Source organism: Leptonychotes weddellii, chromosome 12 (assembly GCF_054177405.1).
Source record: "Leptonychotes weddellii isolate Sample4059 chromosome 12, ASM5417740v2, whole genome shotgun sequence".
Classification (NCBI taxonomy): domain Eukaryota; kingdom Metazoa; phylum Chordata; class Mammalia; order Carnivora; family Phocidae; genus Leptonychotes; species Leptonychotes weddellii.
The window spans coordinates 17408925-17427806 of NC_138380.1; the positions used below are offsets into that span (position 1 = coordinate 17408925).

At 38.9% G+C, this 18882-nt stretch overlaps 1 protein-coding gene across 1 annotated transcript in view; it reads right to left on the bottom strand.

Moving 5' to 3' along the window:
• EXOC4 (exocyst complex component 4) overlaps window positions 1-18882 on the bottom strand; it is a 675757-nt gene that overhangs the window by 626703 nt on the left and 30172 nt on the right. Inside the window, exons 3-5 of the mRNA XM_081800909.1 lie at window positions 16439-16758; window positions 13919-14004; window positions 12111-12224 (exon numbers count right to left, since the gene is read on the bottom strand). Of these exons, the coding sequence (XP_081657035.1) occupies window positions 12111-12224; window positions 13919-14004; window positions 16439-16758 (520 nt within the window). The remainder of the gene's footprint in view (window positions 1-12110; window positions 12225-13918; window positions 14005-16438; window positions 16759-18882) is intronic.

Below are 18882 nucleotides of genomic sequence, written 5' to 3' on the forward strand. Positions count from 1 at the left end.
GCCCGATATATATATATTTTTTAAAGTAGGCTCCACACCCAGTGTGGAGCCCAACATGGGGCTTGAACTCACATTCCTGAGATCAATACCTGAGCTGAGATCAATAGATGGACGCCTAACTGAGTTACCCAGGCACCCCAAGATCTATTTTTTTTTTTTTTAAAGAAAATAACAATGAGAAGAGTATACTCTAGGTACTATTCCTTAGGAGAAAAATAAAAGCAAGAGAGAAACACAAAGAATGTAATAATAATAGTCCTGGTAGTAGTAGTAGTTATAAATAGAAAAGAGGACTACCAGCTGAACTCAGAGGGAAAAGAGCCCTACCAAGCTCCCCAAAGGGATTCCTGTGCTATGACCATTCCCTACTTAGGTTATACTTGTAAATATTCCTAAAAGGTACAGATAAAGGCAATAACAAATAATACTTCAGGGTAAAAACAATAAATGTAATTAGTGATATAAATATTTTTATAAATAATAAAAGCCACGAAACATACCAACAATCCAGAGGGTTGACCACAGACCCACACCAGTATACAAGGTCATTTGGGAGCACGTGGACAGTGAATACAGAAAGCCTGCAGCTGCCAAATACAAACTGGCCTTAGACAAGTAGGAAAATGCAATGGCTTACCCACAAACACATCACCTGTTTTGTGATGTGCTATGATCAAATGTCAGTAGCAAATAAGTTTCTTTAAGTTAACCAAGAAAGAATCAAGGCATGAAAAAGTGACAAGCCTTAGGCCAGCTCTGCCCCCTGCAGCCTGCCGGTTCATTTTCATGCTGACTTGCAACTGCCCATGGGACAAGAGCCCCTGGGCCTCATGCAAGCTGCCAATGATTCCAAATGGAAAAGCAGCCGCACAAAATGACCACTGTGTCCCCAAGGAGGAAAAACAACAACAAATTCATTTACACTTATGCTCTAAAATGGATTTTAACTTGGGTCTCTAACAGAGAAAAAAGGATGCATTAACCTTTAGTGACATCAAGATCCAGAAAATGAAAAATAATTTGGTAAGCCACTGGCCCATCATGTAGCCTTATCCCTTAAGGTAATTAAATCCAGCTGAGATATTTAAGCTTAAAAACCACCCACTGCACATCCACACTCAATTTGTTTGTAGGAATTTGCATGAAGATTTTTAACCCAAACAGTTCATGTTCCAAATACAAAATTATAGGATAATATCAACTTTCAAAGCCACTTAATTTTTTTTTTTTTTAAATATAGGTAAAGCACTTACCACAGTGCCTGGCACATACTGAGTGCTCACTGAAATTAGATTTTTAACAGAATCTGTGGATTTTGATAAAATCTCTGGATTTTATCCACATTATTCTGTGGATAAAGAAACCTCACAAGATGTTACTAACATTGCTAATGCTACATTTCCAGTAAAGTGTTGTTTGTTCATAGAACCATTATAACCAGTTAGATGACAAACTTTCTGAATATGTTTTTTGGACCCAAAATAGAAGTACAATTAATATATATAATCAAGATTAGTCTTAGAGTTTCAAAGACTTGAAGAATTTACCACAGAGAAGACAGCATAGTCTTCTTTTTATATGAAAATACGGTGCTCTAATTTTCTGGCCTTCACTTATTAAAAGCTATAATTATGAAAGCTAGGCAAGGTCATTGTCCTCCCCTACTCTAATCTTACTAAGTGGTACTAAAACTGATTTTAAGAAAATAGTTGTCAGAAGACGACATACAAATGGCTAACAGACACATGAGAAGATGCTCAACATCACTCATCATCAGGGAAATATAAATCAAAACCACAATTGAGATACCACCTCACACCAGTCAGAATAGCTAAAATTAACAAGTCAGGAAAATGACAGATGTTGGTGAGGATGCAGAGAAAGGGGAACCCTCTTACACTGTTGGTGGGAATGCAAATTGGTGCAGCCACTCTGGAAAACAGTTTTGAAGTTCCTCAAAAAGTTAAAAATAGAACTACCCTAAGACCTAGCAATTGCTGCTACTAGGTATTTATCCAAAGGATACAAAAACAGTGATTCAAAGGGGCACGTGCACCCCAATGTTTATAGCAGCAATGTCCACAACTGCCAAAAAATGGAAAGAGCCCAGATGTCCATCAACAGATGAATGGATAAAAAAGATGTGGTGCATATATACAATGGAATATTACTCAGCCATCAAAAGAAAGAAATGTTGCCATTTGCAACGACGTGGATGAAACGAGAGAGTATTATGCTAAGCGAAATAAGTCAGAGAAAGACAAATACCATATGATTTCACTCACATGTGGAATTTAAGAAACAAAACAGATGAAGATAGGAGAAGGGAAGGAAAAATAAAGTAAGATAAAAACAGGGAGGCAAACCGAAGAGACTCTTCACTACAGGAAACAAACTAAGATCGCTGGAGGGGAAGTGGGTGGGGGGATGGGGTAACTGGGTGATGGACACTGGGGAGGACACTTGATGTGATGAGCACTGGGTGTTTTATGCAACTGATGAATCACTAAATTCTACCCCTGAAACTAATAATACATTTTGTTAACTAAATTGAATTTAAATAAAAAAATTTTTTTAAAAGAGTGGTAGCAACACGCTACAACATGGGTAGAACTTGAAAACATTCAGCTAAGTGAAATAAGCCAGACACAAAAGGACAAATACTGTATGATTCCACTTACATCATGTACCTAGAGTAGGCAAATTCATAGAGACAGAAAGTAGAATAGCGGTTTCTGGAAGCTGTGGGGAGGGAGGAAAAGGGGAGTTATTGTTTAACGGGTACACAGTTGCAGTTTGGGAAGATGAAAAAGTTCGGAGATGGAAGGTAGTGATGGTTGCACAATGTAAATGTTCTTAATGCCACTGCACTGCACATATCAAAACATTTCAAATGGGGCTCCTGGCCAGCTTAGTCAGTGGAGCATGCAACTGGACCTCGGGTTTCTAAGTTCAAGCCCCACATGCGGCATAGAGATTACTTAAAGTCTTAAAAAAAATCATTAAATATCCACGTACATTTAGATATACATAACTACTGGTAAAAATACAACTAAAGAGTTGTGTTTTTTTAATGTGGTCATTTTATGAATCATTTCACTGTTTCCTAAATTTAATGTCTACAGAGCACTTTTTAAATACCACTGATGAAACATTAACAAGAATTCAAGAGATGCAGTTGGATTAGACAGCAACAAAATGGTCTAAAATGGTCTCACAGGGGAGTTGCTGTAAGAAATTATTAAAACTGGGTTTTTAAGTGTGACATGTAACATCAAATATATATTACTACAGAACAAGACATTCAGATAAAAAATCAAATAGATAACATGCAATACAGCAGTTCACTAAGTGCTGTCTATACCTCTATCACAGATGGAATAACATACACTCATACCCCGAATGATCTCTAGTATGACCCAGAATTCTCAGATAGGCCACACCATCTCTTAAAGGTAGATTAATACATAATGAGCCAATTAAATGATCTGGAAGTTTTCTTACACATATTTTCAAAAATAAAATGATGGGGTTGGGGGAGATACTACAAGCAGGGAATGTTTTCATACAACTCCTATTACCACCTAATCAAACATTAGTATTCTACTCACCACAGCTGGAAACCGCTTAGATAACAGAACTCCGTTCTAGACTTAAAAAACCTGTCCTTTAGGATTATGAAAATAAGCTAGCATTTACAAAATGTTTTAATACATGATACTGAACAGGACAGCATGTTTTGCTACTAGAAACCTATCCACTGGAAGAAAACGGAAATCCCTAAAAATGTTTCCATAACTAAGTATGTGAAAGGTACGGTTAAAATGCACATAATCAGGAATTACCTGGTATTGCAAAAAAGTTTACCTTGAGCTGAGAGCTAAGTTTACAACAAAGGCCATCTTTGTGATTACGAACTATAGGACCCTTAAATTTTCTTTCCCAAATGTCTATTTTTTCAATTTCATTCTAGTTTAAAGTACAAAATTATTGTTTCATAGTTAGGTGTTTGTCTTCTGCTAATCTCACTCAAGTTGAAGAGGTAAAAAGATCTAGTTTTGTGCTTTAACATGAACTAACAGAAATGTTTTGGAGGAACACCAAAGTTGGCCATTCTCGACAGCTGTTTCATTGAAGAGATACTAGAAAAGAAACTACTGATCTTTTATTATTATTATTATTATTTTAGTTGGGGGAGGGGAGAGACACAACGGTAACTTACATTAGTAACCGTTTCTAACTAAACCATCTGCTAACTAAGGAAAATGCTTATTTTGGCAATCATGTTCCCCCCTAAAGAAAGCAAATGTGTTGCCACTGTTGAGTCCAAAATAAGTATTTCCTTCAGGACTCCAATAATTACATGGTTCCAAAATGTTTTATCACTTTTCAATAGATCTGTATGTCTCCCTTAAGGAACTGTTTTTCTAGGGAGACAACATAACCATTCTGAAAATGTTGCCTTGGCTCAACTTACAGATGCAGTAACAGTAAAAAGATATGAAATTAGGCTATTCCAGAGAACGGATACCTTCTCCCTTCCTATACTTAGGTAAGTAAGTAAATTGTTGCAACAGTCTCAACTAAGAATACCAGAAACCTTTGGCTATGAACAAAAGAAGCGGGCCTTGGAATCTGACATTGACTTAGTGCCCAGGCCAGTAGGCAGCTGCCACCCGGGCCCCGAACTGCTAGAAGACACTCTGGTGGCTCCACAAGACAGCCTCCACCCAAAAGTCTCCACATTCAGGCTCAGGGAGTCCTAGACGGACACGAAGTCTCCTTCTGATTGCAGAATGAGCCATACCCACCTTTACACAAGCACTGAAGATGTTTATCACCAAGAATCCCAGATCAATCACTTACAAACATTTCCATTTTGCTACACCCCATTGCCCAAGCAGAAATTTGGCTATCAGACAGGAATTTTTAAAAAACCAAAAACCAAAAAAACCAACAATAACTAAACACAGCTTTAAACTCTCGCCAAAACAAAAACACAATATCTTTCATATATTAGTTTGGAATTTGAACCGTAGGAAACTGTTTTTACAAGTCAAAAATGACCCAGTATTGACTGTTTCATAGGGTTTATTCTATTAGTTTTAGGAGATCTAAAAGCTTTGATGCATCTAGGACATCACAGTGCTGTTGTAGGGCACTGTGGCCTTTATAATAGAACCCTACGTATTCAGTTGCATCACAGAAGCTAGGAAACTACACACACACATATGACATAAAACCACAAACATGTGACCCCAAAGGATTTTGTTGAACAAAATCCTCTTAAACATAAACTGAAAGCAACCTCCACTTGACCTGTGTTTGTAACAGGACACCAGCCACCACAGGGGACATATGCAGAGGATGGCTTAGACTCCTCTTCATACAAAAAGGTTGGGGGAAATGGGAGGAGAGGGACATTAGGAGGCAGAGTGTGGGGCATACAAAGCAGAATGAGGGAATCCATTCAAGGCCCAGGACTATAGTGGAGGTTTAGAGGAGTCTTAGGGGATCTATAAGAAAAACAGAATCCCTGATCCCAGCTTTCCTGGAGATTTGGCTCCCTATGGTTCTGTTTTGCCATTGACTGCAGGCCTCCAGGCTATTGACAGCTTGGAACTTAGGACAGACTTCCCAAGAAAGCTGCAGCACAGGGCAAGGCCAAGAGCCTGGAGCAAGAACACTTTTTTCCACCCTAACTCCTCAGCCTGCAGCCAATCCACAGTGATCAAATCAGGCAATCAAAAATGCCCATTCTTAAAGTCAGTTTGCTAACAGAATATTGATCAGCCCCATTCAGGTGCCCCTGCTCCCTCTGGAAACCCAATACCTATAATGCAGACTCAGCATGCTCTCACCATTAAAAACAGGATGCTGTCTACTGCCATTCCCTTTCATTACTGCCAGGGTTATTACATGTTTTTATTTAATAAACCTTCATTAGTTCAAATGAAGGGCTGTTATTAGTTGTGCTAACAACCAAATGATAATGCTCCAGAGAGGTATCAGTGCTTGTTGGTGCATTAGCAAAGAGAGGAGAAGGGCTGAGGTCAAGCATGTGTCAATGTAAATGAGGCAATATTAGGTAGAAAAGGCTTAATGCAATAGACTGCCGGGGAGCTAATGGAATTTACAGGATAAAGCAAATGAGATGAAGTTATTGATAAGTGAATAAACGGAGGGGGGCCTACAGCGCTGTCAAAGAAAAGCCCTTTCTTTCACTTGTGAATTTCTTCTTTAAAGTATCTTCAAATCTATCTTGGAAAACAAAACCCATGAGAGATCCAATGTGACTGCAGGTTTCACCACAGAGCTCAACCCACCACTGCTGTGAGACACGGGCTTGTTCTAAAAGCGTACCATTTGACTAAGCTATTAAGTCTTCTTTGGGCCTTCCACCTCTTTTGATTTTTGTTTTTTCCTCAACATCGGGACATTCCACCACAAATAATTCCCATAACTTAAGCAAAAATCTTTGTTTTTATCCTCTTGTAAAGTAGGGGTGGCAGGTCTTGTAAGATATTCCATCAGTCCAAGCCTCACAGAAGGACAGTATCTGAAAAATGAAATACTGTATTTTCTATTGTAAGAGACCTTAAAAGGCTGTTAGGACTGGGATCCCACCCTAATCTCACAGGTTTTAAAAAAAAAAAGGCCCAGAAATGTATGTTTCTTAACCTTTGTTTTTCTTCCAAATTGTAAAAATACGTGATCAAGAAAACTTGAAATCCACAAAATCACAAAGGAAAAAGATGGTCCACATTCTCACTAATCAAGTAAAATACATTTTAACCTGATTCCTTCCAACTGTTTTTCCACACAAAGTTTTAAAAAGTATTATTATTTTTAAATATGCGTTTTCCGTTTGGCCATATATTGGAAACATCTGCCCATTACCCAACATATTTTTAGCGTTCATACCCATAAACTGAATATTCCACAAATGACTTAAACCATTTCCCCATACTAAGTAATTGCTATTCTTTTATCTTCACATATCTTCCTGTGATAAAAAAAATGTATACAAGGATAATTATCACATAATTAAAATTCTTAACTCTTTCCTTAACACTCTAGAAGTAGAATTCCAAGTCCAAAATATTGCACATATTTAGGGCTTCTAATACATAATGCCAAATTAAGAGCCTTATTTGTTCGAAATGGACTTATAACGGATCAGTTCACAATTACTTCCTGATGAAATTAAACTATACCTAACACCTTAAGAGACAATTAAGAATTTTAATTGCTTATGGAAAAGATCACACACACAAAAATCCTTCACTGTTCCTAATCTTATGGTCCCTCCAATTCTCAATTCCCATCAGTGCTCCATAAAGACAGCATTAAATCCTAGGTTTCTATTCCAAAATACAAGAGAAGAGACCACTAAGGAAAGATACCCTCATTTGACAAGTGTCCCAAAGTCACTTCCTGTCATCTTATTTGTTATTCTGGGGCAAGAAACAGTTACAGAGTTGGCAAAGGTCTCTGAAAGTCACTGCAGGCTCACACTTAAATCAAGACAATTTCGCCCACCCTCCAAGATCCCCAAATCCATTAGAAGTGCTCAGCACTTACACAGCTCTTTACTAACATCAACTATTAAAATCCTACAAAGGAATGTGAGAGGAATATGGCTTTTTGCATTTTCAGGCTAGGAACAAGTCATTGGTACTGGGATGAATCTAAGAGAAGCCAGACTCCAACAAGCTCCTCCTATCTCGTCAAGCCAAGCAAAAGCTACCAATCCGCCTTCTCAGATCATAGTCAAGTTGACATAGAGCGCTCCCATCAACAACATGCGTCATCAACTGCACCAATTTATATATATATAGGGTCCCCATGTGGCCACAGATTGACCAATCAGAAACCTGTTCAAGCGAGTCCATATGTGAGGCTGAAACCCAGCATATGACGGAGGAGGTCAGCAAAGGACTTGTGTATTATTCTTGCCTGAGTTTATTCCTCCTACAGACTAAAGTGTATAAACATGTGTGCACACACAGGTAATCTGATTAAAACAACATGTATGCATTAGTGATGGTAGCTCCAGGAGAGAAAGGCTGCTCAGTATAAACAAGTCCCAGATGACTGCTTTTTCTCTTACCTGGCACTGTGTGGTAGTAATGATGCTACTTACACTTTTTTAAATTTGTATATTGCCTTACGTTTTACAAAGCACTGTACCCTTACAAAACTTCATTTTTATTCTCACAGCCATTCTATAACCTAGACAGGGTATGTGTATATCGACTCTACAGAAGAGAACACGACAAAACAGGGAGAGAAAGTGATTTGTCTAAGCTCACAGAACTGGTGAGATGCTGAGTCAGGGTTGGAATTAAGAACGTCTAGCTTCTAAATCCATTTTGTTTGCACTATACCACAATGTACACAGCCACCACTTGTCAATAAGTCAATTTGTGCCCCAATTTCAACCCATGAAATCCCAGCGATGTCAGATAAGAAACCACAGTAAGAATGCAGGAATTAGAGCACCAATGGGGAGCCCTAAAGAGTTCAAGTCAGCCCAAACCTGGACAGCATCTGATGTAACCATTTAACAATGCTCCTATTGACCAAATCATCAGGCTGTAATTCCAGAGTAAGAGCCAAATACTCGTCAGCTCTATCCAGAATCCACAACAGAGGATGGCAACAAAGCAACTTCAAACTACAACATCTGCCCATCTGCCCAGGTAGTATCAACTACCCTGTGATGTCTGTCATATGCAAATAAGTGGTTTCTAACTCCTTAGAGCTGGTGTTAAATGAAGTCGAGGACAATTACTCTGTTGCACAGCACAGATAGGCTATACCCTAAATCTACGGCTCCAAATTTATCTGTACGTTGGAATCACCTGGATAATGTCAAATTACTGAAGCTAGTGTCCACCACCACAGATTTCAATGTCATCAGTGTAGGGTATGACCTGGGCTTTAGAATTCTTGAAGGAGTCCCTAATGCACAGTTTGGGAATCACTGTCCTACAGCCAAGCGAGCCAACTGAAAACTGCTGAACCTTATGAGGTTTAGTGCAATCTAACAGAATTTCTATGTGCTTTAAAATAAAACAGGCAAAGAAGAGCAGATAAAACAGCAAACTAAAAGGGAAGGAAAGTTAATACAATAACCCGGTGCCTATCAGTGTGGCTTTTAGAAACCCTAGCCTTCAAAAACAAATATTTTAAAAAAAAGGGCATTGAGCACCAACAAAAGTAGTTTACAAGCCCTGTACTTTTACTCTCCAGGAGTAAAATGAAGCTGCCACACAAAGGCAACTCATTTAATTTTAGACAAACACCAAGGTTTCTCGTTTAATAAATTTGTTTTCAGCTCTTCCTAAACCTCTTTGAAAAGATGGGGTGTTTGAGGGAATGAAGGGGTCTCAAGTACAGTTCAAAGCAGCTACAGCTGACCACCTTATTTAAACAGCCAACCATACTACCCCACCCCGTCCCCAATATTCCTGGTCCCCATTTCTTGTCATGCTCATCCTGATACAAGACACTACTTGTTCATCTGTCTCTCCTTATTAGCATGTAAGTTCCTTCAAGGTTAAGGCCACATTCAGATATGTATACCAACAACACAAGTGATCAACAATGGCACCATCCCATTCTTTGTAAGTCTATCAAAACATGTGCCCAATTCTTCCCTGTTATTAGTATAGAATATTGGCATTGGTCTTTCAAATCAATATACTACACCAGAAACAGATGGGCTTAATGGTGGCTATTTCGTTATTGATCACGGATATATTTTTTACCATGTGTAGAGAAATCTATATGGAATATTGAAACATTTTTGCAGTCACTTACCACTTTCAGGTTAAGTCCAATAAGTTCACTAGAATGTTCCAGCTCTCGATATTTATAGAGCTTTCACCTCAATACCATTCCCACAGTCATAATGAGAAAAAACAGTCCTGTGAGATCTTCGAAACTCTCAGACCAGATGAAAGGATGTGCACTTTGGCCCCCTTTTTCTTTCTTGTACATTAATCATTTGATAGTGGATGCATGATCACCCCTTCCCTGCCCACAGTCTGAGGAAAGAATTCATCTATTTGCTAATGACACAGTTTTAATGGCAGCAAAAAGAACAATCTCACTGTTCCACTGGTCCTGCCACCTAAGCACTGACAGAAAGAATAGCTTAACATCAACTACTTTATAACACTAAAATCAACATTATTGATAAGCACCCTCCAATAGTGAACTGGCTTATATCCAGTTACAATACTAGCAGAAAAATACATTTAGTTACCTAAGAGTAGATTTTGCAACAAACTGATCCTAGGCAGTTTACTGACGAATTGCATCGCTTATAATTAGACAGTAAGCACCCTATGAACATATACTTAAAGTAGGCCAAAAAGGTGATGGGCACAGAATCTGAAATTTGTCCATGTCAAATCCCAAATATATGGCAAAGAACTTTGGGGTCCTGATCACCTTTCAGTGCATGTGTTAGATCAGACTAGACTTGTTTTTGGAGAAAAATCTTATCTCTTCCTGCAGGAACTCTTTTGTATAAAGTGTGGGGTAAGGCTGCCTGGGTGGCTCAGTCGGTTAAGTGTCTGCCTTTGGCTCGGGTCATGATCCCCAGGGTCCTGGGATCGAGCCCCACATCGGGCTCCTTGCTCCACGGGAAGCCTGCTTCTCCCTCTGCCACTCCCCCTGCTTGTGTTCCCTCTCTCGCTGTGTCTCTGTCAAATAAATAAATAAAATCTTAAAAAAAAAATAAAATAAAGTGTGGGGTAGTCTTTCATTCAGATAGATGTCCATTTGAGGGAAGAAGGAATCAATAATGCTTAACCTAGCCAGCCCTACTTCAAATCTATCAGCTCAAAGCAAGGCCACCTCTGACCAGTTTTTGAAATTATAACATGGCAGCAATCACCATGCCCTTCTTAGAGTATCAGTTAATCAATTCATTATAAACAACATTTCTAAGCATTTACTGTGTATACTGTGCGGACTTTACATAAATAGCTTAGTATCTCATTTAATCCCTTCAACAACACTTGGGAGTACATGTAATTCTCAACTCCAACTTTCAGCAAAGTCAAATTGAATCATTAGCCCCAAGTCATTCAGCTAGTAGAAGTCAAAGCCAGATTCAAGCACAGGTCCATCTGACCCACGCTAAGACCCATGCTGACATTCACAATCTTGATTGTTATCCAACAAATGCAAAGGATCTTGTGAGCTGAAAATACTACAAATGTCTTTTTATCATAGGAGCTTAGAAAACTATGCAACTAAGAAGCTGCCTTACTCCCTCTCTGCCAGTTGTGGCCACATTTTCACAGTGTGAGATCTATTTCCACCACACCATTCTCTCAAGGCATCTCTGGGATTCCCTGGGAAGAAGGCAACTACATAAATATTAGTTATTATTATAATAATCCTTATCTCACTATACATACTAGACAGCTATGACTTTTTTTAAAAAATGTAAATAAATGAGTAAGAGACATTAAAAATCTTGACCATCTCAGGAAGACTTAGGAATGAAAAAATTTAGCCACAGGCCCTGTGACTGTCAGCCAAAGTGCTTCAAAACCACTCGCACTGGCTTACTTTCCACTGATAGAACACATTTATGAATGGACTTCTATGGGTTGATAAATCGGAACTTGTGTAAGTGGTTTTCAAAGCGCATCTGTGCAGTTTTAGTCTGATGCAGACTTCCCCATAAATTTTCCTTTAAAAAAGTTCATAAAAATATTAACTATCATCAAATCCCTTCCTGGTTAGCTCATGCCACTGGGAAGAAGCTGCTATTCTTATATTAATAATTCTTCCCAGAATTAATCAGTCATTGTACATTAGAACCAGCAGCTGGAGTGTTTTGAGTGATAATGAAACCTGTAACAAGGCATCTTCAGCCGTCTTTTCAAGACAATAAGGGAATTAAAATTTCAATTTAAATGCAGAGGTTTGAAACACGCTTCACTGGCAAAATTACTTCAATTAATGTGAGTGGAATACAAAGGACAGACTGCAGAAATGTGATGCAGCAACCAGAAATTATGTCATTAATGTGCTTGCATCAACCCAGCACAATGACTGCAAAGGTCTAATTTAAACCCTACATATCACAAAGCTACAGGCTACAATATTAATCAAGTCTCTGATTTCAATGCGACGGATACAGGCTTCTTGTTGGACCACTGTTAGCTTTTCATAAGCTAACAGCAGCTGTTTACCTTGAAGAAGGAAACAAAAGGCCATGCCTATTTGCAGACATTCCCTGTCATGACAATTTAATTATTTATGCAATACTCAGGTTATCATATCAAAAGAAGAAATAAATATCCCATCTAGAAGCCAAGTCTATAGCTTTCAGAGCAGTGTGAGGGTGAAGCAGGAATTGCAGGAGCTGACAAGAGCCATGGGTCACAACTGATTTATTTACCCTGGATTTATGAACCTGAGTAGGGATTAAATTACTGGCCATCTGCACCTGCCTTACCATGGAAATGAAAAATCTTTTGATAAACAAATCCAGGGAAATCGGAGAGTTTCGGAAGACTCAAGTTTTGTTTTGTTGTTTTTTTTAAAGATTTTATTTATTTATTTGAGAGAGAGAGACACAGCGAGAAAGGGAACACAAGCAGGGGGAGTGGGAGAGGGAGAAACAGCCTTCCCGCGGAGCAGGGAGCCCCGTGCGGGGCTCAATCCCAGGACTCTGGGATCATGACCTGAGCCAAAGGCAGACGCTTAACGACTGAGCCACCCAGGCGCCCCCTGGAAGACTCGAGTTTTTGTCTTCACTTTCCTCTGATGTCTTTTAGCAGATTCTTCATTTGGACCCTTGAGATGCCTTAAGTAGATTTCACTTCTAATATCACATAACCATGGGGAAAGGAAATGTGATAATTTTTTTATAGGAAGTCCAATGAAAGAGCAATTATAGACCTTACTATTCACTCAAATACAAAGGGCCAAATTGAAAGAAATGTCCAACCTTTTAAGCACACCTTGAATCCTACCTTCATGAAATCGTCATTGTATATTAGGATAAGCCAACTCCTCAGATCATGCAAAGCAACTACCTCGTCTGGAAAATAGGGGTCATATCAGAAACCTCTCTCTCATAGGGTTATTGCAAGAATTAAATGTGTTAACAAGTGTAACAGACTTGAAGTAGTAACAGAACATAATGAAAACTCAATACATATTAGCTGTTATTGTAATTATTGTTTGTTGTTCATTTAAATATTGCGAAAAAGAAAGGTTGGAAACTAGAGAAACTTGCTGTTAAAACAAACACTGAAACCAGAGAAAAATCAGACCAGAGCCCCTAGAGAGGAAACACCCTACTATCTGTTTAGTATATTAAAGTCTTTCCCATAGTTACCCATTTGGCTAATGATCTGTGAACCCTAACTAGATGAGGCGCACTATGCTAAGAACAGGGCAGACAAAAATAAATAAGATATAGTCCTTGCCCTCAATGACCTACCATATAAACAAAAGCAATTGTATTACAAGGAAGTACATGCAGCTTATGGAAACAAACAGAAAAAGCACCTACTCAGGCTAACTATTCTTACCACAATAAAAACAATACCTCATTTTTTTTGTGAAAAGAGAAAAGCAGCTAATCACCTGGGACATTCAGAGAGCTAACGAAATTTGAGCCAAGCCTTAAAAAATAAATCATCATTTTCCAGGCAGACAGGATTGGGATTAGGTTCAGGGAAATACGATCAATTAAACAACATCTATCACATCCCTACATTAGCAACAAATAACTAGAAGTTGTCATTAATAAAAAACCACTGTTCTAAAAAATGCAAAAGCAAGAAATAATATATTTAATACCTCTAGGCAATACATTACTAAGCATTATTATATGGAACATAAATGAAGACATCAATAAATGAGACCTACTCACTGAAAAGACTCAATAGTACAAAGATGAAATTCTTACAAAGTGAATCAATCTCATGACACTTTTTGAGGAATGTGGACAAGTTGATACTAAAATTCATATGGAAGAGTAACTGGCCAAGAATAGCACATATAATTCTGAAAAGCAAGGTGAGGGAACGTCTCCACCTGCTAAAATCAAGATATATCATAAGATAATAGTAATTAAAACAGCATGGTTTTGGTGCAGATATAAACAAGACCAACTGAACAAAACAAAGAGCTCAGGGGCAGACCCATGCATACATGAAAACTTGATATGTGACCAAGATGGCATTAGAAGTCAGGAGGAAATAAACTCAGCAAATGGTCTGAGCCATGTGGCTATTTATACAGAAGATAAAATTAGATCCCTAGTTCATCCATACAGGGAAACAGATTCCAAACAGATTAAAAAAGACATAGTAGATTCTCTATATGACACTGGGATAGAAAAAAAAATTCTTGAAATAAAAATTGGATATGGAGCACCTGGGTGGCTCAGTCAGTTAAGCGTCCAACTCTTGATTTCCGCTCAGGTCATCATCTCAGGGCTCCACACTGGGCGTGGAGCCTGCTTAAGATTCTCTCTCTCTCTCCCTTTCCCTCTACCCCTCCCCCTGCCACTCATGCTCTCTCTCTTTCAAAAAATTGAAAAAAAACTGAAAATAAAATGATTATTCTAAAAAAAAAAAACTGGATAAAGGAAAAAAATTTTATTGCATTAAATTTTAATACTTCTTTGTAACAAAAGGCTTCATAAACAAAGTAAAAAGATATACCACCAACTAGGAGAAGATATTTCAAACACAACTGGCGAAAGATTAGTATCCAGAATATATAAACAACAAACGGGGGGGGGGAAGGAACTTCTGGAAAACATAACTCATATACTCACCTCTTTCTGGAGGTAACTGCTCTTCCTTCCCACCCCACTCCCCAGATCCCCACTCCCCCCAACCACATAATTTTAATTGGAACTGACAATCATAGTACTCAAGCTGACCCAACCTAGACCCTACTCCCATCTTTTTTAATTAAAAAATTTTCCTCTGCAAAGCTTGAAAGCTACAGGCCACAGCCCACACCCCTTCTTCTCTCCCAAACCCCCAAACCCCACCCACATGTGGAAAAAACAGTCTACAGGAGAACACTGAAGACAACAGGCAGAAGGAACATATAGGTGGCATTCCACATATACTCCTGTCCTTTTAGCTGACAGATTACGTGAACTGCTTACTGTTCACTCCTATCACACAACCAGGTTTTAATATATGATAGAATATCATAGCATATCTCACGTCTTGGTTACCAAATTCCCTTAAAAGCTTCTTATGAAGGACTTATGGCAAAATTCTTCTTGAAAATCTCAACTGGAACCACTTGGAGGATTTACCCTGCTTCTCCAACCAAGTCCCCTCAGTATTTTTTCCAGTGTTAACAGCCAATCTAACTTGGTGAAACAAAGATAAGGTACGCTCACCTATTGTGGAAAAAAGAGTCCAAATGAAGTCATCTGCTAGAGGGCTTCTATAGTCCCCAAACAATTCTGAATCAGATGGCAGTGGGGGTGCTTGTGTGGAAAGGGGAGGTAGATAGAGCAGCTCTCTAAGAGCCACAAGCCCTGAGAAATTAGTCTTAATAAGTAACAAGATACATATTATTTTTTATTCATCTTCTTGACACTCAGCCACATGCACCAACAGTTGCAACATTCTCTGAATATCTGTTTCTAATTCAAAAAGTAACAGAATGGGGGCAGCCCGCTGGCTCAGTCAGTAGAGCACGTGACTCTTGATCTCAGGGTTTTGAATTCAAGCCCCACACTGGGTGTAGAGCTTACTTTAAAAAAATAAAAGTATCATCAAAAACTAATGATGTAATGTATGGTGAGTAACATAATAATAAAAAATAGAAAGAAAGAGAAAGAAAGAAAGAAAGAAAAGAAAAGAAAAGAAAAGAAAAGAAAAGAAAAGAAAAAAGTAACAGAATGGCCTCAGAGGCTAAAGGCCAGGCTGCAGAGTACTCTTGCTTAAAAGTCCCTTCCAGAATTATTGCTCCAGATTTTCTTTCTCATCAATTTAAAGGAAAAAAAACCTAAGCCCTCACATAACAATCCCTTCAAAGAACTTGAAGAACATCAAGTCCATCAATCTCCTAAAGTTGTCTCTCATGCAGACTTCATTCTTTAAAATGGGATTCATTAGGGGAGCCTGGCTGGCTCAGTCAGTAAAGCACACAGCTCTTGATCTCAGGGTTGTGAGTTCAAGCCCCACACTGGGCATGGAGCCTCCTTTAAAAAAAAAAAAAAAATCAGTAAATAAATAAATAAAATGGGACTCATTAGCCATCTTCCTCGGAAACTCAAACACCTCTCATTACCATGCCAACATGACTGAGGTACCGGGTTTTTTTTTTTACCATTATACGACCTGCCATTGTTCCAAAGGCAGACAATACATAAATAATCGCCTACCATTTCCAACACTGGAATTAGGAAGGGAGCCTGTGAGGCTTCACCTGCAAGGGCCTGTGAACCCCAAGAGGGCAGTTTGTAATGTGCTCCCTGAAAGCCAGCATTCCGGGAACAAGAGCGAGGGCTCCCCCGGCTGAGCGGAAATGACCTCTCACCAGCATGTCCGTGGCATTGAGATAGTGCTTGCTCGCCATGCACTGTTCCAGCTTTTGAGGCACTTGCTTGATATTCTCAATCTCGTCCAGCAGGTTCAGGACATGCTTATGTTCAATTCCTTCAATCCACAATTTCCGAAGCTCATCCCTTTTGCAGTGCAACAGCATCTTGCACGAGAGCAGATTCTCTTTTACCTACGATAAAACAGATTCAATCTTAAGTCAGTCCAAAGTCTTGCCATTCTAAACCTGTAATCTAGTTAAGTTGTCTTCGTTAGTGTCACTAGAAGTAAACCGTTCCTCACTCCCCCTCCCACTTATGCCCATGGTTGGTTGGCTTGCAAAATTCTAATCCTGGTCCTGACACTGACTCACCGGGATGGGTCTCCACCTCCGTGTGTATTTTGCTCTCCTGTGAAATGAGTAAACTGCTCCTAACCTACCTTTGAGTGAATCTAGAAAAAGGGACTTAGGACATAGAGATCCCCGAAAATATGTTAAAATATCTACCCACTGATGTTAAAATATCTGAAAGAGAATGACTGACAGAGGCCATGCTATTATTCCTTGCCCATTCTTCTCTGCATGTTTCTTATTCAGCTGATAAGTCACTTGGACCATCCTACATCTATAAGTCAGCTCAAGTTTAGAGCCAAGGAACTGTACATTCATCTCAAATGACATGAAAATAAGCCCACTTGCCAGAAAAGAGTAGACACATCTAGAAATAATCTCAAAATAAGAGGAACTGGGACATACCAAGGATTTTTAGATAGTAAATAAGACAATTTCAAACATTCTCAGAGATCTGCAGTTTGGTGACCAGTACGGCATAGCTCGACAAAACAGGAGGAAGAGCAGGGAGGGGTAGTCAGAATGTACCTGAGGAGCACATTTTCATATTCATAATTAAGACTTTTCCATTTTTATGACATGAAATAAAAAGAATCATGACCTTTCACAATTCACAGAGCTACTCTCATATACTCTTGACATTCCTTACATGTATTTTTATTTAAATTAGAATTTAGTATTTGATTACGGTTTTTTTTTGGTTTATTTTTTTTACAGAGAGAGAAGGGGGTGTTGTGTGGCAGGTGACAGGGAGAGCAAGAATCTTAAGCAGACTCCATGCCCAGAATCTTAATCAGGCTCTATGCCCAGGGCTCAATCTCACTACCCTGAGATCACGACGTGAGCCAAAATCAAGAGTAGGATGCTTAACCGACTGAGCCACGCAGGCACAACCCCCAACTTTTTTTTTTTTTTTTTTTAAGAGAAAGAGAGTAGTTATTTTGTGTTTTGTTTTAGGTAAAATTTATGAATACATGTCAGGTATGCCATTTGATGAATTTTAGCAAATGCAAGACATCTATATAATCCAAACCATCAAATATAGGACATTTCCATCACCCCAGAAAGTCTACCATGTTTTTGACCATTGAATATCTTTCTTCTACAAGATTTGGTGTGGTGGTGCACATACTCACAAATATTATGCTTCTGGTGATTATGAAAATAAATTTCAACAGTTTTCCAACACACATGGAAAATATAAAGATTGAATGCTAAGATCAGAACATTTCTTGAGAAAGCATCTACTCTATTGCTATAACTTTAGGGCAATACCTAATCCTACTTTTAAGAAACTCTCCAATGTAAAAAGAAGCCTAACTAAAGAGACTTTGTAATCTCTCTTGATAAGCACAATGGAATGACTACTAGCTTTTGGGGGAGTCACGGACCCCTTTGAAAATCTATTGAAAATGGTCCTAATTACCTCCATTCCTTCCTGCACTCCCAAAGTGATTAAAAAAAAAAAAAAAATTCTGCTAAGCATAAAGCACCTAGAAAAGAGAACAGAGAGGAGGGAATGGCATGTAAGAGATGGTAACAAAACCTTTGAAGTCAGCAAGAAAGCAGAACATGGGTAATTTAGCAGAGGACAGCAATCTGAAAGTCCCAGCATGAAGTGGGGTTTCCTACCACTGACAAGGGGACACCAAGGACACTGAAGGCAGGAATACAGGGCTCACACCTTCCATAAGGTGTATTTGGAGCCCTGGATCCTCAACAATCCACACAGATGGGAAATTCCCTCCCCCCAAACATTGGCCAAATAGAAGGTTTATGAACTGAAGATCAGAAAGGATCCGGGCTGAGGGGAGAGTGTGAGGCACTGGACAGCAAACACAAGAATGAGATCACAGTGGGCCTATGGAACAGTAAAATCCTCAGTCCCCTTCAGACCCTCAGCCTCCAGCTAGGGTTGCCTCTAAATATACTCAGCTTGATTTTTAGCTCCAACACAGGAAACGT